Source organism: Terrapene carolina, unplaced genomic scaffold (genome assembly GCF_002925995.2).
Source record: "Terrapene carolina triunguis isolate 2854851 unplaced genomic scaffold, T_m_triunguis-2.0 Scaffold67, whole genome shotgun sequence".
Lineage (NCBI taxonomy): Eukaryota > Metazoa > Chordata > Testudines > Emydidae > Terrapene > Terrapene triunguis.
The window spans coordinates 33496871-33520181 of NW_020664418.1; the positions used below are offsets into that span (position 1 = coordinate 33496871).

At 41.7% G+C, this 23311-nt stretch overlaps 1 protein-coding gene across 3 annotated transcripts in view; it reads left to right on the forward strand.

The window, feature by feature from the left end:
* SPPL2A (signal peptide peptidase like 2A) overlaps positions 1-23311 on the forward strand; it is a 56438-nt gene that overhangs the window by 12752 nt on the left and 20375 nt on the right. For 2 of the 3 annotated variants that reach the window (XM_024193896.2, XM_024193895.2), the window contains exons 5-13: positions 5602-5735; positions 11463-11614; positions 17484-17580; positions 18568-18669; positions 20559-20640; positions 20951-21025; positions 22135-22191; positions 22373-22426; positions 22858-22957. In XM_024193896.2, the coding sequence (XP_024049664.1) occupies positions 5602-5735; positions 11463-11614; positions 17484-17580; positions 18568-18669; positions 20559-20640; positions 20951-21025; positions 22135-22191; positions 22373-22426; positions 22858-22957 (853 nt within the window). The remainder of the gene's footprint in view (positions 1-5601; positions 5736-11462; positions 11615-17483; positions 17581-18567; positions 18670-20558; positions 20641-20950; positions 21026-22134; positions 22192-22372; positions 22427-22857; positions 22958-23311) is intronic. The other variant, XM_024193897.2, reaches the window with a different exon arrangement.

The following is a 23311-nucleotide window of genomic DNA, read 5'->3' on the forward strand; positions in this document are numbered from 1 at the left end:
CCCCCCCCCCCCCCCCCCCGCCGCCCCTTACCAGGTGCCGCCCCAAGCATGTGCTTGGTTGCCTGGTGCCTGGAGCTGGCCCTGCCCACATCCAGGCTATTCACAAATCTGTTAGCTCTTCCTCTGCATCATCTCTGATATCTGTCTTTCCTTCTGTGTTCCCACTGCAGAATTTCTTTTCCATGCCATGGTTATGTTTTACCTTGACTACTGCAGCTTCCTCCTTTTGTGTCTGCTTGTTTTTGTACAGTGCAGATTACTTTGACAGCACTAAATATATTATAGTGGACTAACAGGTACATGGGCCAGGTGTACAACGTCTCAAGTTGTTTAAGGGGTCAAGAAGTAGTATCATCCCTCCTTGGCGTGCCTAGTGTACTCCCACAGCATGACTTATATGTTGCTTCCAGGTCTATGTCTCCTGCATCGCAGTGGGAAATGCTGTTATCCCACTATATCAATTCATTATAAGTATATAGTGTTACAGTTTCAGGGTAACAGCACCTCAGACCCATGCTGTGGTCTGCTCTATGGCTGCCCCCTTAGGTCTCAGGCTTCTGTCACCTCTCACTGGGCAGGGACCTGTGCCCTATCCCCTCAGATCTGGAATTTAGGCTGCAGTCCCCCTGCAATTCACTGTGATTATCCCAGCAGGTCTGACCTAGCTCAACACCTGCAGTACACTCTCTTTCTCTAGGAGCAATGATAATGGCCAAACCAGTTTTCACAGAGCACAGTACACTTATTTTAGGACAAAACCGTTACACAGAAAATCTATAACAAAACAATAAACAGTCTAAACACATATTGAGTTTACCAGAGGTTGCCCAACTTCCATGTGGGGATGTAGTAGGTCAAAGTCCTTCAAACCCTTTGAGTAGGGTTTGCCCCCTTCGTTAAAGGTTTATGTCCATTGTTGGATCAAAATCAGGGCTGCTTAGTCAGTTCAGGCTAATGCTTTACATGGTTTTGGGGCCTTTGTTTCCCAGGCCTCTTGAAACAGGTAAAACTAGTCAGTGCCCCTTTCCTTAAGCAGCGAAGCTTCAGCAGCTGGGTATCTGCATAACAGCATTGGGATTTTGCATTAATCACCCTCTAGTAATTCCAGATTCCACAATGTGACACTTCCTGGGTTACCCAAGGTTGTGAGGCACCTTGCTACCACCTGCCCTTAGTGTGAGGAAACCGTGTACGTGTTTGCCAGGGATCAGCTGCTTGACCCTCACAGCCACAGCAACACAAGTGTTCTCAACCCATGTGGGCTCCGCTGTCTGTCATGCACACCAACATGCTATAGGTACACTCCAACCCCCGAGTCCTTCAAGCATCTCCCTATGGTGTTCAGGCCCTTACCCTGGACACTCACAGAATTACCAGGCCTGCTGTTCCCAAGGGAACAGTACTCCACAGCCAGGGCCAGCTCCAGCTTTTTTGCCGCCCCAAGCAGCGAAGCGGGGGGGGGGAGGGAAGATAACGCGCGATTGGCAGCACTTCGGCGGCAGCTCTACCGCGCTGCTTCGTTCTTCGGCGGCAATTCGGTGGCCGGTCCTTCCCTCCGAGAGGCACTGAGGGACTTGCCGCCGAAGACCCGGATGTGCCGCCCCTTTCCATTGGCCGCCCCAAACACCTGCTTCCTCCGCTGGTGTCTGGAGCCGGCCCTGTCCACAGCTTACTAGTTGCACCTTAGAACAAAGCTCTGCTCAATATACAGCACTTAACTTATAATTTTCTTTATCTATAAACAAGTCTTTTTTTTTTTTTTTAACAAAGAACAGAGATTGATATGGTAGCAAACAGAAATATTCCAAATATTCTTGTATGGAAAGGGTTCCATATAAGAGAAAATCATAACAAGCATTCTAAAGCCTAAACTCAACTAACAAGATGCCTTCTTGTCTAATATGATACTGCTTAACCTAAAGTCCTTGTTACAGTATGACCAGGATGGCCAAGACCCTTCTTTCATGAGGCCAAGCACACTGGCAGCCTGCCTCCCCCTGATGAAGGATAACTTGGGCTTGATCTGCTTCCCAGATGTAGTTCCAAAAAATCATTGTCTTTAATCCCAAATGGGGTAACCCCTGCTATTTTTGTTTTTTACTGCAGTGCCTGCAATCTGTTGACTAGCATTTTGCTCAGTCTATAAATGGGCGTCTATTGTGAACCATACAATACTCAGTTTGCACATGACCAGCCAGAGAAAGAGAAGCTTTCCTCTCTTTCCAGCTCCCTGATGGCAGTGCGTGGATCACCTTTTGGTGACCCGCATTAACTCACAAACTTAGAGCATAATTGTTAGTATATATACATAACTCCTCACATATTTGCTGAACATACATCTCACAATGATTATGATGACAAGTATGACACAGGCTTTCGTTGGAGACCTTACATGATGTTATATAGTGAACTAGTATGTAGATCTCAGACGCTGTAACCTTTATTCCCTCCCATGCCCTCTGCCAGTTGCCACAAAACAGTCCCTGAGTCTCCTATGGGAAACTCAACCAGGAACATATCACACTTATTGATACAAAAGTTTTTAAAATATTCATAGACCTATGTCATTTGGAACATCTCAGTATAATAGTTTTTGAAATGTTAATGCTTCCAAGTCTGGCTCTCAAAAATGTAGATAACATTTTTAAAGTTGAAAAAATAGTCTCAAAGTTATGCCTATGTTGGTGGAGATGGGACAGATATGACCATAGAGAGAGGGTTGCTAGGGTGCCCGACCAGAATCTTAGCAGGACACACAGGTGTATTTCCTGGATGGTATGTTTGCCATTACCTCTTACAATTTCAAGTTTCACCTACTTATATAATAAACATTCTCACAACAAGCAGGCATGCATGATTCACAGATCTGTGTGGCACCATTTGACGACCATCCCATGTATTTTCTTTCTTTAGAACCTATGGGATGGATCTGCAGGGGGAGCTTTCATGCACTCCTGCTTGCCCTGGTCACCCCAAAACCTTTGGGTGAGAACTTGAGACTTGGTCCTCGCACTTCCAGCTCCCATGAAGCTTTCAGGGAGTGAAGATGCTAACCCTTTGTTCCTCAAAGTGTCAGCTGCTCCCATGATGGGTTGGGGATTCCCCACCCACACTTTCTTGGCATAGCCTAGGAAGCAATTCTTTGGAGAGAAGGGGGAACTACGTCAGATCTGGCTCCCTGTGAAGTGGCTCTTAACCACACGCTGCTTTTAACAGCCAAGGGATCCCAAGTCGTGGGCAAGGGTATCTTCAATCCTCCCCCATAGCCAAATTCATTTATCTGCCTCACAACCTCAGAAATCAGGCCAGGGGAGTCCTGTAGTATAACCTCATTCTCTGGGAGGGGGAGAGTATTGATCTTGATCTCTCACTCCACTGGGTTGGCCTTTTGTTCCTACACCAAGATGAGGCGAGCAGTGTTTTCTTCTCCACCTTGCTCAGAGCACTTACATTTTCACAGATCATTGGGCAGTCACAGTCTCTGGAAAGAAAATTCCCCTTCCCAGGTCCTGGCTGTAGTAACCTCTGCAATATCCCAGGCAGCTGTTTTACACTTTACTTGAGTGGGTGACATAGTTTTGGCAGTGCTCTTTAGCTGCCTCAGCGTCTCCACTTTCAGCTGAAGACTTAGCCACCACTGTTCTGTCTCAGGGTCCCTTGTATGGATGGGCAGCGAATGATCCCCCTCGCCTGGGCTCCAGGTCTCAGAGAATTTACCTTGGCTGTCACTCTCCCCACCTCCTAGTATCAGGTATTTGTTTGGCTGTGCTGGGAAGGTGATTTGAGCTTAACAGGGCTTCCTGTATGTTACAGTTAGGAGTTAATTGACACCCCCATCCCTTCTCTCAGCCCCTCCAATTGCATAGTCACTGACACCCTTACCTGCATGATTACAGATAGCTGTCAGCACCTGATACAGTACCTGATACAGGCCTGTAGCTTTTACAAGGAGAAGGAGTGGGCTTTGTTTGAAAATTAGTGTCATTTCCAAGAAGCAGACCAAAAATAGTATCCTTTCATACACCTACAGCCAGCACTCCTGACCCTTCCTGGGGCTGCACAGAAATCTGTGCTGCAGGTAGAGTGGAGGCTTTTACACCAGGAACTCTAGACCAGATTTCACAGCCTTTCAGCGTTTCAGCGGCTTTCACTACTTGGGTTTTAATTATGGTCCCGGTGGTCTCAGAATGTCTTTCTATTAATTTTCACCTTCCTTTCCCACTGGGAACCGGATGGATCTGCACCAAGGAGGGTCAGCAGGACATGGGTGCAGTGATTTGAGGTGTATGCACGTCAGCATGCACATCATATGGAACAGGTGAACCGTTCCACTGAACTCGCTCCCTCTGGAGATTGAGTTACCCAATTAACTGTAAGGTTGGAGTGCAGGATGGCTTTGCAGGACTGCACTGGGTCTCAGTAGTCGGATTAGGAAATCCCTTGCAGTTTGTCACAGATGACATTGCTTTTCCACATCTGCCCCAGGATTTCCTCTGAAGTGGCCTCTCTGCCTTGGAGCAGGTCCTCCCCTTTGAGTATGGGTCTCTGCTTGGGCCCAATCCAGGCTCTGTGATCCAGTTCCATCCCTATTAAGTTTTCTATCACTCCCAGGCTGACCATTGGCTAATGGTCTGCCATTTTCCCTGCTAAACACAATTTTCTAGGGCTTTTGTCTACTAACCATGATTTTAGGCCAGGGGAGGTCAGTTTAAACTTTCACAATTAGGCTTTTTTACGTAGTTTATAATCTTTATAGTCCTCTCTGTCTATATGGGTGAAAGTATCTAAGGTAGTGGTGGGCAACCTGCGGCCCATCAGGATAATCCGCTTACCCACTTTCTGGATTCTTCTAGGGATGCTCCCTCAGGTCTTAAGCCTCTAGCCATTACTTCTCTCGGGTCAGGGCCATCGTCTGTCTCCCATCAGAACAGAGATGTAGGCTCTAGTCTTCCTGAAATACACTGTGATTATCCCAGAAAGTCTGATGTAGCACAGCACCTGCAGTTAACTCTCTCCAGGAACAATGACAGAGTTACCAGTTATCAGACAGGTTTCACAGAGAACTGTATACTTATTTTCGGACATAAACATTGCACAGAAAATATGTAGGGTGTGAAGCTTCAGCAGCTGGGTATCTGTATAACAGCACTGCATTAACCACCTCAAGTGATTTTTGCATTTACCACTCTCTAGTGGTTCCAGGTTTCACAGGAAACCCAACCATAGAGCCAGGAACACACACATACACGTAACTTACTGATACAAAGGTCTATAAATATTCTATGGACCCCATATTGTTTAGTGTGTCTTAATAAAAAGTCTTTGACGTTTTCATGCTTCTGAGGTCTAACTCACAAAAATGCAGATAACATTTATAAAGTTGCTACAATAGACCCCAAGTTATATCTCTGTTTGTCATATCTGTCACGTAGAGTACATCTTCATACATAGTAGGTAGGTAAAATTGACACACTCTGACCCAGTTTGCAGCAGAAGGTGAAGATAACATCTGATTTTTAAAACAGGATAAGCACTGCATACTCTGCCTGTCATAAAGAGCCTATGCTGTTATATGTAACTGATACATTTATCATTTTTCAGGCCCTTGGAGCTAGGATTAATGTGACACTCTATTCACCATCTTTGCCAGAGTTTGACTACAGTATGGTTGTCATCTTTCTAATTGCTGTGCTCACTGTGGCGCTGGGAGGCTACTGGAGTGGAGTATCAGAGCTGTAAGTTCCATTAAACCATATAATCTATTAAGCAATGTAAAATGCAGATCTAAATATCTGGTGGTAGTGGTAATGGATATGAGAGGAAGGATGGATGGCCCAGCTGTTGGGGCATCAGCCTGAGGTTTGGGAGACTGAGGTTCAATCCCTGTTCTGCCACAGATTTCCTGTGAGACCTTGGGCAATCATGGTCTCCCTGTGGCTAGTTTCTCCATTTGTAGAATGGGGATAGTAGTACTTCTCTACTTCAGAGGTTTTGTGAGAATAAATACATTAAAGATTGGGAGGTGCTCAGATACACATGGCAATGGGGACTATATAAATGCATAGGACATTAAGAAATCTGCCACTTTTAGATATTGGCTTTAGCTTTTTATCTCTTTCACTTCAAAAATATAATTCACCTAATGTAGCGCTCTCCCAGAAACACTGGCAGGATAAAGTCCTATCCAGTTCTTTAAAAAAAATGATGATTCCCACACTAAAGAATTGGGCTAAGTTCAAAAAGAGAGAAGTCCTGAACTACTAAAAGGCATAAATCTAGCAAATAAATTAATGACATTGAAAGTGAAAGCCAGTAGAGAGAATAAGCCAGTGTAAGAATATCCCCATACTGTTATGACACCTGATCACCACAATTTCATCTGCATTCATTGCTCGCCATCAAGAAAGGCTGGCATGTCAGTTTATATTTTTTTAAAAACTGCATTAGGCATAAATAAATAACATTCTGCATAATCTTGAGAGTCCATTAAATGGTGCTAACCTCGTATATCTAGAAATGAGGCATAAAGCATGTGTAAATTGACAATAACCACTTCAAAGGAAACTAGGATAGCCATTCATGCTTCAAAGGGGGAAATTCGCTGTGTAATTGAAGGTGGAGGAAAATAAAATTTTAATAGTCTTTTAAATCCCGTTCATGTACAGGATAGGGTGTGAATAAGTGTTTTGATTTGTCACAGCTGGCCAAATTCCCATGCACGGGAAGGAGGTAATTAATTATGTTTCTGTGAAGAAAATGTAAGAATACTAGGAAATTTGAAAAGACAAACAGAGACTTCATATTAATCTTTGTGAGTAACTACAAAAACTTCATCCATCTAACTGCAGTAAAAATTATTCTATTTTTACAGAGGGGAAACCCAGTAGGTACTCATAGTGTAGTAGGAAGCCTTTTCTTAAACAAAGCCCCTATGCCAGATAAACAGCTACTGCGTCTATGGAATGCAGTATTTCACTACCTCTACGCTGATGGTGACCCTGGCCAAACGAGCTAATGTGATCCTTGTCTGTATAAAACAGAAATCTCAAGCAGGAGTAAGGAGGTTACATTACCTGCCTTTGGCACTGGTGTAATTGTTGCTGGAATACTGTGTCCAGTTCTGGTGTCTATAATTCAAGAGGGGTGTGGATAAGCTGGGAAGGGTTCAGAGAAGAGCCAAGAGAATGATTAAAGGATTGGAAAATGTGCCTTATAGCGATAGACTCTAAGAGCTCAGTCTACTTATCTTAACAAAGAGAAGGTTAAGCTTGATTACCATCTAATAAGTACCTGCATGGGGATCAAAGATTGATAATAGAGGGCTCTTCGGTCTCACAGACAAAGGTATAACAAGATCTAATAGCTGGATGCTGAGGCTGCACAAATTCAGGCTATAAATAAGGCACAATTTTTTAACAGTGATGGTAATTAACCACTGGAACAACTTAACCAAGAATTGTGGTAGGTTACCCATCATGAGCATCTTTAAAAACAAGATTGGATGCTTTCCTAAAAGGATATGTTCTAGTTCAAATAGGAATTAGTTTGGGGGAGTTCTGTGGCCTGTGTTATGCAGGAGGTGAGAGTAGATGATCATGGTGGTCCCTTCTGGTTTTATAATCTATGAATGTGTTTACTTCATGCTGAAAATAAACATATAGTGCCCGTCTATAAAAAGGGAAATAAAAACAACCCAGGAAACTACAGACCAGTCAGTTTAACTTCTGTGCCAGGGAAGATAATGGAGCAAGTAATTAAGGAAATCATCTGCAAACACTTGGAAGGTGGTAAGGTGATAGGGAATAGCCAGCATGGATTTGTAAAGAACAAATCATGTCAAACCAATCTGATAGCTTTCTTTGATAGGATAACGAGCCTTGTGGATAAGGGAGAAGCGGATGATGTGGCATACCTAGACTTTAGTAAGGCATTTGATACGGTCTTGCATGATATTCTTATCGATAAACTAGGCAAATACAATTTAGAAGGGGCTACTGTAAGGTGGGTGCATAACTGGTTGGATTACCATACTCAGAGAGTAGTTGTTAATGGTTCCCAATCCTGCTGGAAAGGTATAACAAGTGGGGTTCTGCAGGGGTCTGTCATTGGAGACAAAAGAAAAACTGGCCACCAGCAGCCTTTTTTTACTTCTCTCTTCAGAAATCTTCCTAAGCAGAGGCTTGTGGCATGCACCAGCCCATGTGCCTCTTGTTCCTCTTTGGCATATACTTCCATATCAGTAACATTGGGGGTTTCCCTTATCTGCCCATCTGGGTGGGTTTTTTAGCCACATTTAAGAATAACTGTGATGTGACACAATTCTTGGAGAAAGGATAGCTCTATAAATAGAATTGAGTTACCAGTTAGACGATTATGTTGCCAGATAAACTATAACTGGATTTTTGTTTACATATTTTAATATCTCTACTATCCTCCCCTCCTTCTGCCCCAAGTCCTACTTACTCTACAGTTTGTGCTCTCCCACACCCTCCTCTTTCAGCCCCCTCCACTCCTCTGCCCTGGCTTCTTCCCTGTCCACTCTGAGCACCTCACTAGGTACTTGCTGACCTGAGCCCTTTCCAGATCCTGCAGTCAATTACTCACCTAACCCTCCAAACTTCTGTCCCCTCAATCCCGCACTACACCCATCCTCTAAACTGCTTCTGTCCCCCCGGGAGTCGTCTTGAGAGGAGGGGCCTTGACAACCCTTTCCCCACTACAGGCTTCTGGGGGTGACTGGCTGGCCTGTGCCCCATCTTCTTTCTTCAGGGTAGCTGCCAAGGAGAGCCACTGCCCCTCAATTTGATGAGATACCACTATCCGGGGAGGCATAGTGTCTGTCTGCTGGTCCAGTGCATCTGGCTCCCACACTTAGCCAGCTGAGCTCTACAGGCCAGCCTTTTAAAGGCAGAGGCGGAAAGCCACATCCACAGCAGGCTGGGGATTCCCTTTGGAGGTGTCCCATATATGAGCAGAGGGAATTCTCTGACACTAAGGCCTGGTCTACACTTGGCGGGGGAGGAATCGATCTAAGTTACGCAACTTACGAATAACGTAGCTGAAGTGGACGTACTTAGATCGACTTACCGTGGTGACTTCACTACGGTGAGTCGACTGCTGCCGCTCCCCCGCCGACTCTGCCTGCGCCTCTCGCTGAGCTGGAGTACAGGAGTCGACAGGAGAGTGCTCGGGGATAGATCACTGTCCACTGATCTGGCCGGTAGTGAAGACATACCCTAAGAAAAGGATTTGAAAGGGGCTTGAATGAGGGCTTCCTGCAGGATTAGGGCAAGGCCCACAAAAAGGTAAGGGGGGACTAATTTCCTTTTGGGGGAAAGGGGTGGCAGCTGGGGTGCACTTAGTGCGGAATAAGGGCATGTCTACACTTAAAACGTTACAGCAGCACACCTGCAGCTGTGCCGTTGTACTGCTTCAGTGTAGACACTGCCTATGACAATGAGAGGGGTTTGCCATCAGCGCAGGTAATCTACCGCCCAAAGAGGTGGTAGCTAAATTGATGGAAGAATTCTTCTGTCAACCTAGCACTGTATGTCGGGGGTTAGGTTGGCATAGCTATGTCTTTTAGGAGTGTGGATTTTCCCCTGAGAGAGGCTGGGGAAATGGAAAGTGGAAACAGCTTTTTTTGGGGGGGGGGGAGTGGACCCACATGTTGTATGCAGGACTCAGACTATATTCAAAGTGTCAAAAATCCAATAAAATACACCTCTACCACGATATAACGCTACCCGATATAACACAAATTCAGATATAACGCAGTAAATCAGTGCTTCGGGGGGAGTGGGGCTGCGCACTCCGGTGGATCAAAGTGAGTTTGATATAACGCAGTTTCACCTATAACGCAGTAAGATTTTTTGGCTCCCGAGGACAGCATTATATCGGGGTAGAAGTGTATGTGGTGTCACTTCATTTATCGGGAAACCTATGAAGCTAATGTGTCTTTAAGAAACATGTTAAAATCTGCACATCTTGAAAATATGCTTCTCCAGATTTGTAAGCCACTAACTTAAAACCAATCCTCACAGGAAGTATGTAATACACCTAGGAAATTCTTTTTCCTGTTGATTTTGTAAGATAACTATTGCTTTTCAGCATGGCAGCATTTGTAGATACATTGGCCTTGGGATTGGGGGGAGTGTGATGTCTGACAGGGAAAGTTTCACAAGCATCCCATACCATGAGAGAGGTAGTTTGCCTGTATGGTTAAAGGCTTTTAGTTGTTTTGTTTGATGCAACACTTCAACAGTTTCAGTGTGATTATTTCTTGTGGTAAGGGGTAAATATGGAGCACCTTTGTATTATAACCTTGAAGAAATGTTACTTTTAATGACACTGCTTTATTTCTCTTTCCCTCCCTGTTTAATTATGGACTGTAGAGGCAGAAAAACTGGTGGTTGACTGACTGGATTTTGCTGACAGTAATGTTGTTGCAGACACTTAATGAGATGGAACAAGTTCCAAAACACTTACCGGATCTTGTGCCTGTCAGTGACAGATATATTTTCAGTGGTTTTGAGTTCTTGGGCTAAATTCACTGCTGACTTAATCAGGAAAACGTCACTAAAATCAGTGGGGCTGCTTTACACTAGAAAATTAGATTGACCCAGCTGTGTTGCTGGGGTGTGAACTGTCGCTCAGGGGTGTGGATTTTTAAGCCAGTCCAAGTCCCTGTGTAGACAGTAGTATATTGACGGATGAACCCTTCCTGTTGGCAAAGGTAGTGTCTACACTGAGCGCTACAGCGGCACAGCTGCAGCTAGGCTGTTGTAGTATTTCAAGTGTAAACTAGCTGTTACTCTGGTTTTATACTAATGCAGATGGTAGCAGATTTTGGACCAGTGGCTCCTAAAAAAGAAGGCATGAGAGGTTCCTTCCATTTAAGACTGTTCTTTTAGAGCTAACTTGGACTTTTTTGTTGGAATGTTTTCTTTAAAGTTTGACCCTCCCTCTTCTCAAAAACAGAGATTAATAGAAGGAATTAAATATTTCATCCTAACCTATTGTGGAACAACAGCATGGACCTATAGAAAAGTAAAGTCTTGAGGGAGAATTTCAAAGGATATGATGGGAATTTGGTTTACCATTTTCTTTCAACTTCGTATTTTTCTGCAGTAATAGTATTATGAAAGATCAGAATAAATACTCAAGTTTTTTTCCTTTCAGCTATCAAATCTTAATGTTCTGCCTGATCTACCCTTACAGCTATGTGGGTTATTTTCCAAATCAAAACCAGCTTCAGCAAGTTAGTTCAGCGTATGCCTAGCTTTTGAAGTCTGTGGCTCTATTCACATGCTTAAAGTTAGGCATGTGATTAATTACCTTGCTGAATTGGGCCACCAGTGACTACTTAAATCTTAATACAACAAAAATTGGGCGCAAGGTAAGCACTTTGTTTTTAAGTCCATGTTCAGTGTCTATAACGGAAATTTTTTTTGTCTATACAGTGAGGATTTAAAGGCAGTGGCAAGCCCTGAAGACAGAGAAACAAGAAGAAAGAAAGAAGAAAACGTTACTTTCACCCCTCTAACGGTTATCATATTTGTGGTAATCTGTTGTGCCATGCTACTCTTACTTTATTTCTTCTACAAATGGCTAGGTAAGAAATAATATATAATCTCATTTGATTTCTTATTTAAATATATTTTCTCCTTGAATGCCATTGTTAACAGTTTTGTGGAATTTAGTTTTATTTCAGACTCGGAATCAAAGTTCAGCTAACTTTTTTTTCTTTTTAAATAACTCTCCCCTCAATTTACGGAGGGAGCAGAGTAAGGTGAGTTATTTATTTTTTAAAAAAAAAGGGGGGGGGGATGGAGAGGGGGCAATGTCTCTCTCTCTCTCTCTCCCCATGTCTCCCCCCCACCTGCCAATTTGTTTCTCCATTAAGGTTGCCAAGGCAATAGTTATTTTGGATAAAGTATATGTGAGAGACGGTCCCTTGCCTTGATGGTGGTTAAAAAAAAAAAAAAAGTAGTAGAGCATACGATACCCCTTGCTCATCCTTGTAGAGGGAACATGGTAGCTGAATACTTGGAGCAACTGCTTACTTACATTAATGAGGTGTATCTAAACTCGCTTTGGATTTGTAGTTTCATCAGACTCCTTGTAGTAGGGCCAAATGGCCTAAGTAAACCTGGACTAATTGGACAGAGTTGGACATGCAACCAATGACATAATTATCTTCCAGATGATGCAATCCCAAGGAAACTTTTGCGTGATCCCCTACTATTTTTTCCCTGCCTCATTCAGTGGGTTGTGTAGTGAATGAAGCTGGTGTCTGCAGGATCCCTGCCTCATTTGTTACAGAAGTTGGAAGGGGTGTAGTGATTAAGCAGGGGATAGCAGGAAGAGAAAGGGTGGTCTGGTGATTAAGGCAGTTGAATGCTGCCCTGGAGAAATGGATTTTATTCCTGCCTCTGCCACAGAGTTCTGTGTGATGTTGAGTGTAACTGGGTGGTCTATCCCTTTTACAGCCAGGAACCTGAGGCCAGCCAGCTCTGTTCTTAGGGAGAGCCCCTTGAACAGCATCAGGACCTGGTAGAAAGAATTTCAGACCCAGCTGGGAAGGGATTAGGTGATTGCCTGATGAGTTCATGATTCCTATAAAGGCTGGAGGAGCTACAGGAAGGAGATAAATTCATAGATTCTAGGACTGGAAGGGACCTCGAGAGGTCATCGAGTCCAGTCCCCTGCCCGCATGGCAGGACCAAATGCTGTCTAGACCATCCCTGATAGACATTTATCTAACCTACTCTTAAATACCTGCAGAGATGGAGATTCCACAATCTCCCTAGGCAATTTATTCCAGTGTTTAACCACCCTGACAGTTAGGAACTTTTTCCTAATGTCCAACCTAGACCTCCCTTGCTGCAGTTTAAGCCCATTGCTTCTTGTTCTATCCTTAAAGGCTAAGGTGAACAAGTTTTCTCCCTCCTCCTCATGACACCCTTTTAGATACCTGAAAACTGCTATCATGTTCCCTCTCAGTCTTCTCTTTTCCAAACTAAACAAACCCAATTCTTTCAGCCTTCCTTCATAGGTCACGTTCTCTAGACCTTTAATCATTCTTGTTGCTCTTCTCTGTACCCTCTCCAATTTCTCCACATCTTTCTTGAAATGCGGTGCCCACAACTGGACACAATACTCCAGTTGAGGCCTAACCAGTGCAGAGTAAAGCGGAAGAATGACTTCTCGTGTCTTGCTCACAACACACCCGTTAATGCATCCCAGAATCTTGTTTGCTTTTTTTGCAACAGCATCACACTGTTGATTCATATTTAGCTTGCGGTCCACTATAACCTCTAGATCCCTTTCTGCCGTACTCTTTCCTAGTGTGAAACTGATTGTTTCACCTCAAGACGAGCAGTGCAAATTTATTAATTGGTTCACTTCATTGATTGAAAGTGGATATTCACCAGCCTTTGTAAACCTGAGCAAACACCCTTACCAAACACTTCAGGCAAACTCACTGGTAAAGATAAACAGTTAAATTTATTGACTACAAAAGATAGATTTTAAGTGATAGAGAAAAAGTCAGAGTTAGATACCAAAAGAAAATATAAGCAGGCAGTTTAAACTCTCAACCCTATTAGACTGGGTAACATCTAGATTAATCAGTTTTTCTCACCCACTGGATATTGCAGTTCACAGTACACAGATCTCACTCTTGAAACCTGGGCCAGTCCCCTCTGTTGGAGTCTTCAGTTTCTGAGTTTCCTTGTTGCTTGCAGAGTAGGTGGGGGAAGGAGAAAGGCCAAGAAGTTGGCCCTTGTGTTCTGTTTTATATCCTTAGTCCATGTGCTTGGAGAACACAAGTCCAGGTATGTCTGGTGGGCATTGCTGAGTCTCCAAGCAAAGTTGAGCAATTCCCCTGGTGTGGCCTTATGCAGGTGAGTCATTGAATTGTAACTCCCTTGCTGGACAATGGCTGTTGATGGTTGTGCCTCAGTTCCCCATGTGCAAAATGGGGATGGTAGTACCACCTTACCTCACAGGGAGGTTAAAATTAATTAAAGTGTGTAAAGAGCTAAGATGATATGATGAAAGCACCATAGAGAGACCCATGAAGGAACTAATAAGTCTGTATACAGTGCAGGGTTTGGATGGTGTGCAGTAAATAATACATGGGATCATATATTAAATGGCAAGGATAAAAATAACTATTGAATAGCTATCCATTCAGAGAGCACTGTCCATCCTGTGTGCTGAATGAGGCGGGGTCCTGTAGAGAAAAAAAAATGGTATAATTGTGTAATTGAAGACTGCATCATCATGCATATATACAAGGAGGCTGAATTAAGGTTGCTCATGCAACCATAATAATTCTGGCTCTTCCTAACTTTTGAGTGCATGTCTTTGCTACCTTAGTGTTTTTGTTATATAAAAATACCTAATATAGGTTGCTTCTGGGTTTGTCTTTATTCTAGACTTCTGGGTTGTTTGGTAAATTTCTTCCACATATCTGAATTTAGATGGCATTCTTGAGGGTTTTATTTGACATCCTTCCAATAGCTGGAGTAGACTCCTTCAGCAGGTTCATGTTGTGGCCTAAATGGTTTGAAAACCAGGAAATTCAAATCAGATGCTAATGCTCTAATTATCTGATGGGCGTGGAGGAAAAGCAAACAAATAAGATAGTGTACTGAGGGAGTGTCCACCTTAACTTTATATTTCTTGAATTTTAATGGTTTTTATTACAACCATGGGACCTATTCGCAAGCAGTTATTCACCTGGGTAACTTCACCCATGTGTAAAGTTGCACAGGTGCATTGATTCTTGTAGGTTAAGGCCCAGAGATGTCTAAATGGAAGAACGGTTTTTTGGTATTTGATCTTTTTTATGGTACTATAAGAGGAAATTATTTTGAGGTACATAGTAGAACACACATTTAGGCTTGAATAAATAATGTTCATGCAACACTGTCTAAAAATATATTAAATGTTAATTACATGATTAATAAATGTGTATTTTGGTATAAATATTCTTTTGAGGAAAATCCATATGCATATTAAGCCTGGTTATATGTAACTGACTCATGAGAAACCTATTGTGTAAATCCTTATTCTACACACTGATGTCTTTGTGATGCTCTGCTCAGGACAGGGCCACCCAGAGGATTCAGGGGGCCTGGGGCAAAGCAATTTCGGGGGCCCCTTCCATAAAAAAAAGTTGCAATACCATAGAATACTATATTCTCTTGGGGGACCCTGTGGGGCCTGGGGCAAATTGCCCCACTTGCCCCCGCCTCTGGGCGGCCCTGGCTCAGGACACCCAGAAGTGGAAGCCACTGTGTAAACTCTCTGCCTCAGCAAGTGAGAGTTGTGCTAAACTCTTGTCAGCTCCCTGACACTCCAGGCTGTCTGCCTTGCCAGCAAATTCCTTGAGATTCTGCCAGGCTAAACATTGCCTTGCAGGTAACAATCAGTGAACCCCAAATTCCTAAGTTGCCCAGAGATATCTCCCTCTCAGAAATTATTAAATTTGCTGCCTCCAAAGAGACAGGGCACAAATCCGCCTGTTAGCTTACCTGAAAATTCACACTTTCTTCAGTACAACAGCACTGAGATTCTTAGTTTATGTAAAACTAAGAATAAGTTGAGCGATAAAGAACATAGATTTAAGCGATACTAAGCAAGAGTAAAAGACAGGTATGGTTACAAACAAAACAAAAACCATGCTTTCTAGTGACTAAAAATAAATTTTTAGCAAGTTACAATCTTTGCCTATGCAGTTTTCTCACTTGCATCAGGTTACCAGCATCTCTAGCTCCCCAGGCTGGAGGAGCCAATTTTCACAGAATCCTAGGATGCTGTCCCCTTTGTTCCCTAAGTGCTGGAAAACTAAAATGTCTTTTTGCTCTCCTTGTATTTCCTCAAAGTCCATTGTCTTTGTCCCACAGTGTGCTCACTTAGCTGTTTTCTGCTTAACTTGATTGCTTTGTTTGCGTTATATGTACATTGTCCTCTGCTGATCAGACAGGTAAATCCCCATTCCTTTGTCCAGGGCAGGCTTGTTTTATGCACTGTCTCTCAAATATGTTTTTAAGAACATATTTTCAGTACGCATACATAATTCTTTATACACAACCCATACATACATCATGCAATGCAATTCCTGACCAGTGCATCGCCAGTTTACATACAATATCTTACAAGATACCTTTTGGAAACACTAGGATGGCAGTATGTTGGGGATAGTGAGTGTGTCAGGCCTGTTATGAGTTACAGTATAATGGGCCCTCTGCCAGTGGGCATTGAGGGGCTCGGAGGGGCACAGGCTTGGTAGAGCATAATAGGTCCTTTAGTGTTTAATCCAACTATTGGGCATGTCTGTGAAGTATCGAAGTCTAACTTTCTTAGCTGCTCTTATTGAAGTAAGTGGGAGTTTCACCACTAACTTCCATGGCAACAGGCATGAACCCTTCATTTGGTAGGATAAGACTGACTGGGAAACAGTGTAACTACAAATAATTATGTCTTATTTGCTCGTTCACTTTTTCTATTTTTCTGTTGCCTCTCCAAAACTCTAGGGACCTCTCAAAATTTGAAACGCAGAATTAATAACACATAATTTTTAGTACAATATTCTAGTTCATCAGTTTTTTCCAAGTGAGAGACACCTAGTTAAATAGAGTATCTTTAATTTCCTATCTCATAAGAGCCCACCTGAATAACTTTCAGTCCTCAGCTCCAGAGGCGCCGACTTTCTGATTTCCTGTGGGGTGCTCTAGCCCTGCTCTGTCCCTGGCTCCACCCACACTCTACCCCTTCCCCCCAAGGCCCCACCCTGCCCTGCCTCTTCCTGCCCTGCTTCTCCCCATTCCGCCCCCTCCCCTGAGTGTGCCCCGCCCTCCCCTTCCACTGCCTCCTGCCTAATGCTGAATACCTGATCAGCAGCAGGTGGGAGGTGCTTTGGGTGAGGGGGAGGAGCTGATTGGCAGGGCCCACCAGTGGTTGCTGAGCATCCACTGTGTTTTTTCTGTGGGTGCTCCAGCCCTGGAGCACCCACAGAGTTGGTGCCTATGCTCAGCCCCTCCACCTGTGAAATCCCAGCTTTCCTAAATGTCTGCAAGAAAAGTTGAGTCCTGGAGTGTGCACACAAGGTTTACAAATCTAGGCTCTGATGATCCAAGGATGGGATTGTTCTATTTCTTAGTGGCATTGGTGCAAAGAAAACCATGTGTGAGCATGAACTTTATCTTTCCTTTAAAAATGACGTTTAAAACGTTAAAATTCAAGTCTCTAGTTGATGGGAATTTTTACAGCATGGTACAGACCTTTGAAGTTTCAGTATTTGTTTTATTGAAAACCTGTTGATACAATCTTGACTTAAAGAGGCATGAGTAATGTCACTATTCTGTTACTATTGTCACAGGTATTTCCTAGCTCTTGGCTCCTTCCTGCCAGAGCATCTTTGTGTTTTATACATTTTGTCACTTATTTATTTTCATTTTTCTTCCTTCTAGTGTATGTAATAATATCAGTTTTCTGCTTGGCATCTGCAATGAGCCTGTACAACTGTCTTTCTGCACTAATTAGAAAAATATCATTTGGGCAATGCAGGTATTGTATATCTCTTTACCTTGTTATGGTTTATTTGTTTTGGATATTTTTCTGTAGCTACTAAAACTGCTGGGAGGAAATGTGCTAATGGTTTGAGAAACTACTGTAAGCTTTAAGCTTGCAGCTGCTTATGTACTGTATTCAATATTTTAGATTTATAACACAAAGTAAGGGTGCCTAGGGGGTGAGATGGGGCTCTTTAATAAAACTTTAAAAATGCAAAACTTTAAAGTAATGGTTCCTGAGTAGTCCTTACTTACTTCATTAGGACTACTGTATCAGCAAGGAATACTAGCATAAAGAAATCTGGGATCCTGCAAACCCATGGCTGAACAAACACACCTATGCTTTCTTGGCAGCAGTGGTGGGTTTAAATTATAATGTCTGAGATGTACTTTTCAAGCCGTGTGTTATGGTCATATGGACTCATCTGTTTTCAGACATGCTGTGGAATTAGTGGTGAGCATGGAACTGCATGTGTGGCATGTAAATGAGTCTGCCTGATTGCACATTCTTCCTATTCCACCAGTCTCATTTGCACTACATCTAATTATAATTTTCTCTCTTTAACCTGTTAAAAATGTTCCATGAACATTTCAAGCCATAACAGTCCTTCATTTGCACTGTTCTGTTAAATATTTTTTATTTCTCCAAGTTTCTATAATATACCGAAAGTCATCCAAGCTGTGTTTTGGATGCCTATCCCATAAATCTAAAATGCAAAATAAGCAAAGGATTGCCCATAGGTACCCATGCCTTTGCTTTTCTCCTGGGCTGTTGAGATCTTTGCAGTGTGATTACAAAGTTAATAAATCTGGACTCTGGCGGAGCAAGTGGGCAGAGTGAGTTTCAAAATGAAGGACTCCTCATAGAGAGAGTGCCTTGTGAGCAGCTCTGTTGAATTTAACTGTATATTTTATTTGTTGTGTTATATTGTAGGCCTTTTTTGCATTTAAGACAAATTAATTTAGCCATTTCATTTTTTAGGATTTCATGTTGCAACAAAAGTATTGAAGTGAGACTTATTTTTCTTGCTGGATTCTGCATAGCAACAGCTGTTGTTTGGGCAGTGTTTCGAAATGAAGATAGGTATGTGATGATTTTTGGAAAAATTTTGTAAGATGTCATGACAATAACTCAAATATATAAATCACCTATCCATATAGAAAATCCTGCAGCACAGTGTCCTTTCTAAGTTTTTGTTGTTGTTAGTTTTTAAAAAGTATATAAAACTTTACTAAACTTAAACAGATGAATGAAAAGAACTGGTAACATTAAAAAGAACCTATACAATTCATGTTTATATAGTTATTTGTAGTTACTAAATAAAGAAATTCATAGTGGTGAGGGGGAATCATAATTCCTTCTTACTTAACGGAAGAATAAATACTGAAAGAAGGAGAAGAAAGAAGGATGCAGAAACAGGAACATGTTACTTTTTTTTGGAAAAGACTGACTAAGCTAACAGGTCTTCCACTACCATCCTCAACTAAAAACAAGTCTCTTGACCCTGATGACTTGAAGCCTTGTGCAGAACAATCTATAAGGCTAATATTAGCCTCAAAGAAGCAAAGCTAAAGGAGCTGGCATACCACAGGTTGGCACAAAGTATAGCTCTACTAGTGTATGTAGCTGAGGTTTTTTGGGGAAAGGAGAGTGTGCGTGGGTGAGGGGTGGTGGCAGCTGTTTCATCAGTATCTTCCCATCCAGTTCATCTTTGCAGTTGATGTACTCTACAGCATGCTGGTCAGGGGAGTCTGACAATTCTATCAGAAGAGGTTGCTCATGTGTAAATGGGCCATCTTGAAATAAGTCTCTTTATTTTTTTAATTAACATTGCTTCCTAACAGCTAACTTACTGAAAATAATCTTCATATTGCAGAGTGGATTGTTTACACATAAGCTCAGTGCTGCAGTTTATAAAGACAAATTCTACCTAATAGTGCTTTCCCAGTGGCTTAATTGAGGAAGGAAATGAGGAATTCCTGAGTTAATTTTAGTATGAGTAAGGAAATAGATCTCCGTACTTCACCTTCCTGGCATTGCAATGATTTAAGGCCCTTAAATGGACACCGTGAACTTGAAATCTACTCTTAAAATAAGTTCAAAGTAGTTTTGGGTACTGCACTAGCACCTGAGTTCCCCTGGCCATTTTTGTGGGGCTTACAATCATATTTTCCTATTTTTTAAAAACTTTCTTCTCCCTCACACAATTGGGGAAACTTACTAAGATTCCAATCCTGAAACTTCTTTTGAGTGAGTTGACTGCTGCAGCCCTGCAGATTTCCACTGAAGCTCAGCATAGGCACAGGAGCCCAGGGGCGGCTCCAGGAACCAGGCAACCAAGCACATGCTTGGGGCGGCGCCTGGTAAGGGGCGGCCAATCTTGGGGTGGCGGGGGGCAGCGCAGCGCGGCATTCCGCGGGGGGGGGGGGCACTCCGGCGGCGCGGCGCTCGGGTGGGGGGTTCCGGCGGTGCTAGGCGGGGGGGCTCCGGCGGCACGGCGCTCGGGGGTGGGGGTTCCGGCAGCGCTCGGCGGAGGGGTGCTGGGGAGGGGGGCGGCGCTTTTTTTTGCTGCTTGAGGCAGCAAAAAAGTTAGAGCCAGCCCTGCAGGAGCCTATCCATTTCCAAGAAGTTGCAGGAATGAAGCCTAATTGCTTATACATGGCGAATAAGAAACTGACTATATACAAAATTTAATATTTTTGCTCCTTTTTCCATTAAAGTAGTCTTAAGTATTACCTGTTTAATAGCAGATAAAAGACTTACAGTTAGAAGTGTGACTTTTATTAGTTAAGACAATGTTCCATTAATGAACATCAATAAGTAGGTATAAAAACTAGACTCCAGTCATTGTTATAATATCTTGCTGTAAGATTGTAGAATTTGGTTTTTCTTCCAACAAGACCAAACAAACCTGCAGTACTCTGAAAATATAGAAAAATAAAATGTAAAGAAGGTTCATTTTTTATTTGTAGGTGGGCTTGGATTTTACAAGATATCTTGGGAGTTGCTTTCTGCCTAAACTTTATTAAAACACTGAAAATGCCCAACTTTAAGGTACAGTAAACAGTTTACCTAAATAAAGCATGTTGATATGCACATAAAAATACTAGTAACTGGAGGTAAATTAAAGAATGAAAAAGAATGTTTCCTTTTTTCCAAAAGCATTAAAGTTAGCAAAAGGACTCAACAGAATGTTGTTCTTATAAATCATAAACTAAAACTACCAATAGAAAATGTTTTCATAAATTTTATGAGAGAATGTTAAAGGTAACCTATAGGCATTTAGTAAATATTGATGTATTAATGATAATTATCATGCAGTCTTCGAAAACTTGTGTTTAATGTTTCTTTCTCTGTTTGCCAGTCATGTGTGATACTTCTAGGCCTTCTTCTTTTGTACGATGTATTTTTCGTCTTCATAACTCCATTTATCACCAAGGTAGGTCCACAGTTTTGATAAAGATTTGTGGTATGAATGCCTGCTGGTGCATTTTATATTTTGTGCATTGAATTTTATGCATTTAAATATTGTCCAGACATGGCTACCATTCTAGACGCTCAAAGTCTGTTACTCCCAAGAGTTTGTCTATTAAGTAATTTCTCCTAAGTTTCTCAGTCTACCAACATCTTAATGAAAGGTTGCACAGGAATGTTTGTCTCATTAATTTAAACTTAGAAACAAAGGGGAAAGGATGGAAACAATGTAGCGAAAATAAGGTGGATCCAAGCTAAATGCAGCCTAGGGGGTGGGGATGAATAGCGGTAGATACATCCAAAGGGATTATAGTAGCAATAGGAGGTAAGGAGCACTGATATAATGGGGGGAACTAGCCTCAGGATGGTCATTAATCCTTCAAAAATGGGATCACAAAGTAAATTATCGTATATCTGTTTTGTGCTACAGCCCCCAAAAGCCTGCTCTGTTTTTACTTGCTATAGTTGACATTCTAATAAATGCTGTCAGTCATACAGCAGCCTGCTGTTTTTCAAATTCTCAGTTTTATTACTGCACCCTGTCTAAATTCTGACTTTTATTACTGTACCCCATCTTTTGCTTTCAGACCCTTATGTATCAGTTGAGGTTTTGGTGCTTTGTAGAATGCTGATTCTTTAACGTGCTGTGGCACAAATTACTTGCAAGTGCCCACATTTCAAAGTAGAAAGACCAAGTCTACAATGGCAGAGGAGTAGATTGCTGACACATTCTTCAGCTAAATAACAACTTTAGCTGCTTTCATTAGAAAACAAACTATAGTAGCCAGTTTAGGTCTGACTGTTTTAATACAAAACAAAAGCATAAATCTTTACTTCATTAATCTGTGCACTTTGCTGGAATTTGAACAACTTCTGTTTTGGATCAGTGCATTCCATTTTGAATGGGTTTGCTGGATAATGTCCTGGATAAAATAATCCTGCATACAGTAGTACATTAAGAGGATTATAGGACGTTGAGGTGCAAGCAGCAATTCTGTGTGTAATATTGAAGTGTTACACTATATACTTAAATAGGTATTAAATCACTAATTGAAAAATAACCTTAAATTTCAGAATGGGGAAAGTATAATGGTTGAAGTTGCAGCTGGTCCTTTTGGTAACAGTGAAAAGGTATGAATTGTCTTTTTCTGTATTATGAATACATATGTTCAGGATATAACACTAACTGAATTAGCTATGGAAAGTGAGTAAATTCAAGTAGCTTTTAGGTATAATTTTCTCACAAAATATAGCCAGCTTTTGCTACTTTTGTTAAAGTATTAAATACCTGTTGACTTGGGTTTGATCCTAGAATGATGGAAACTTGGTGGAAGGCCCTGCTGAACGCTCAGCTCCCCATGAGAAAGTAAGGATTGTATTTCAGATATGTTCACTGGACTTTAAATTGCATCCTCTGAAAAGGCTATTCTTTTGGGGAAAACCTGACTGTCAAAATTGTCCTCTTCAGGGCCTGGATATCATTGTTGGTCAATAGCTTATAGTCAGGATAACAATGCATATCTAATATTCCCATTGCTTGTGGTTACATTGTTTTTAATTCTTTCATGTATATGATCTGTAAAATTGCAAATCCATTTTTTTCTACTCTAAATCTTAAAATCACATTTTAAACACTCAGTTTGTTGGTTCCTGTTTTCTTAATTCAGGTTCTTCCTAATTTGATGTTTTTCAGAAACTAGATGAATAAGTAGTTCTAATATCGTTTTAATGTTTCTTTAAAAAAAATTATATGATTTAGATTGAATTTATGTGGGATTTAAAAATATTGTTTTACAGTTACCAGTCGTTATTAGGGTACCTAGACTTGAACACTCTGCACTGACGTTATGTGGAACACCGTTTTCACTACTGGGTTTCGGAGACATCATTGTACCAGGTAAAGAAATGTTTTTGTCAACTATAAACAAAACTATCTGTGAACCTTTTTCATAATAACCTGATTCTCAAAGTGGATTTTCTGTATTTCAGGCCTACTCCAGAGTTTTTAATACTGATTTCTAGCTTTTGATCTATATAAATGCATTGTAAAACAACCTGTATTTTTATAATAGTCTGTAGTCTAAGTACAATTAGTATTTTAAGATTTGTAAAACAATCTGCTTTTATTTTTATATATATACAAGACAAGCCTTCTAATCTTCTGTAAAGTGCTGTGAGATCTACTGATGGAGATAGATAGATAGATATATATATATATATATATATATATATATATATATATATATATATA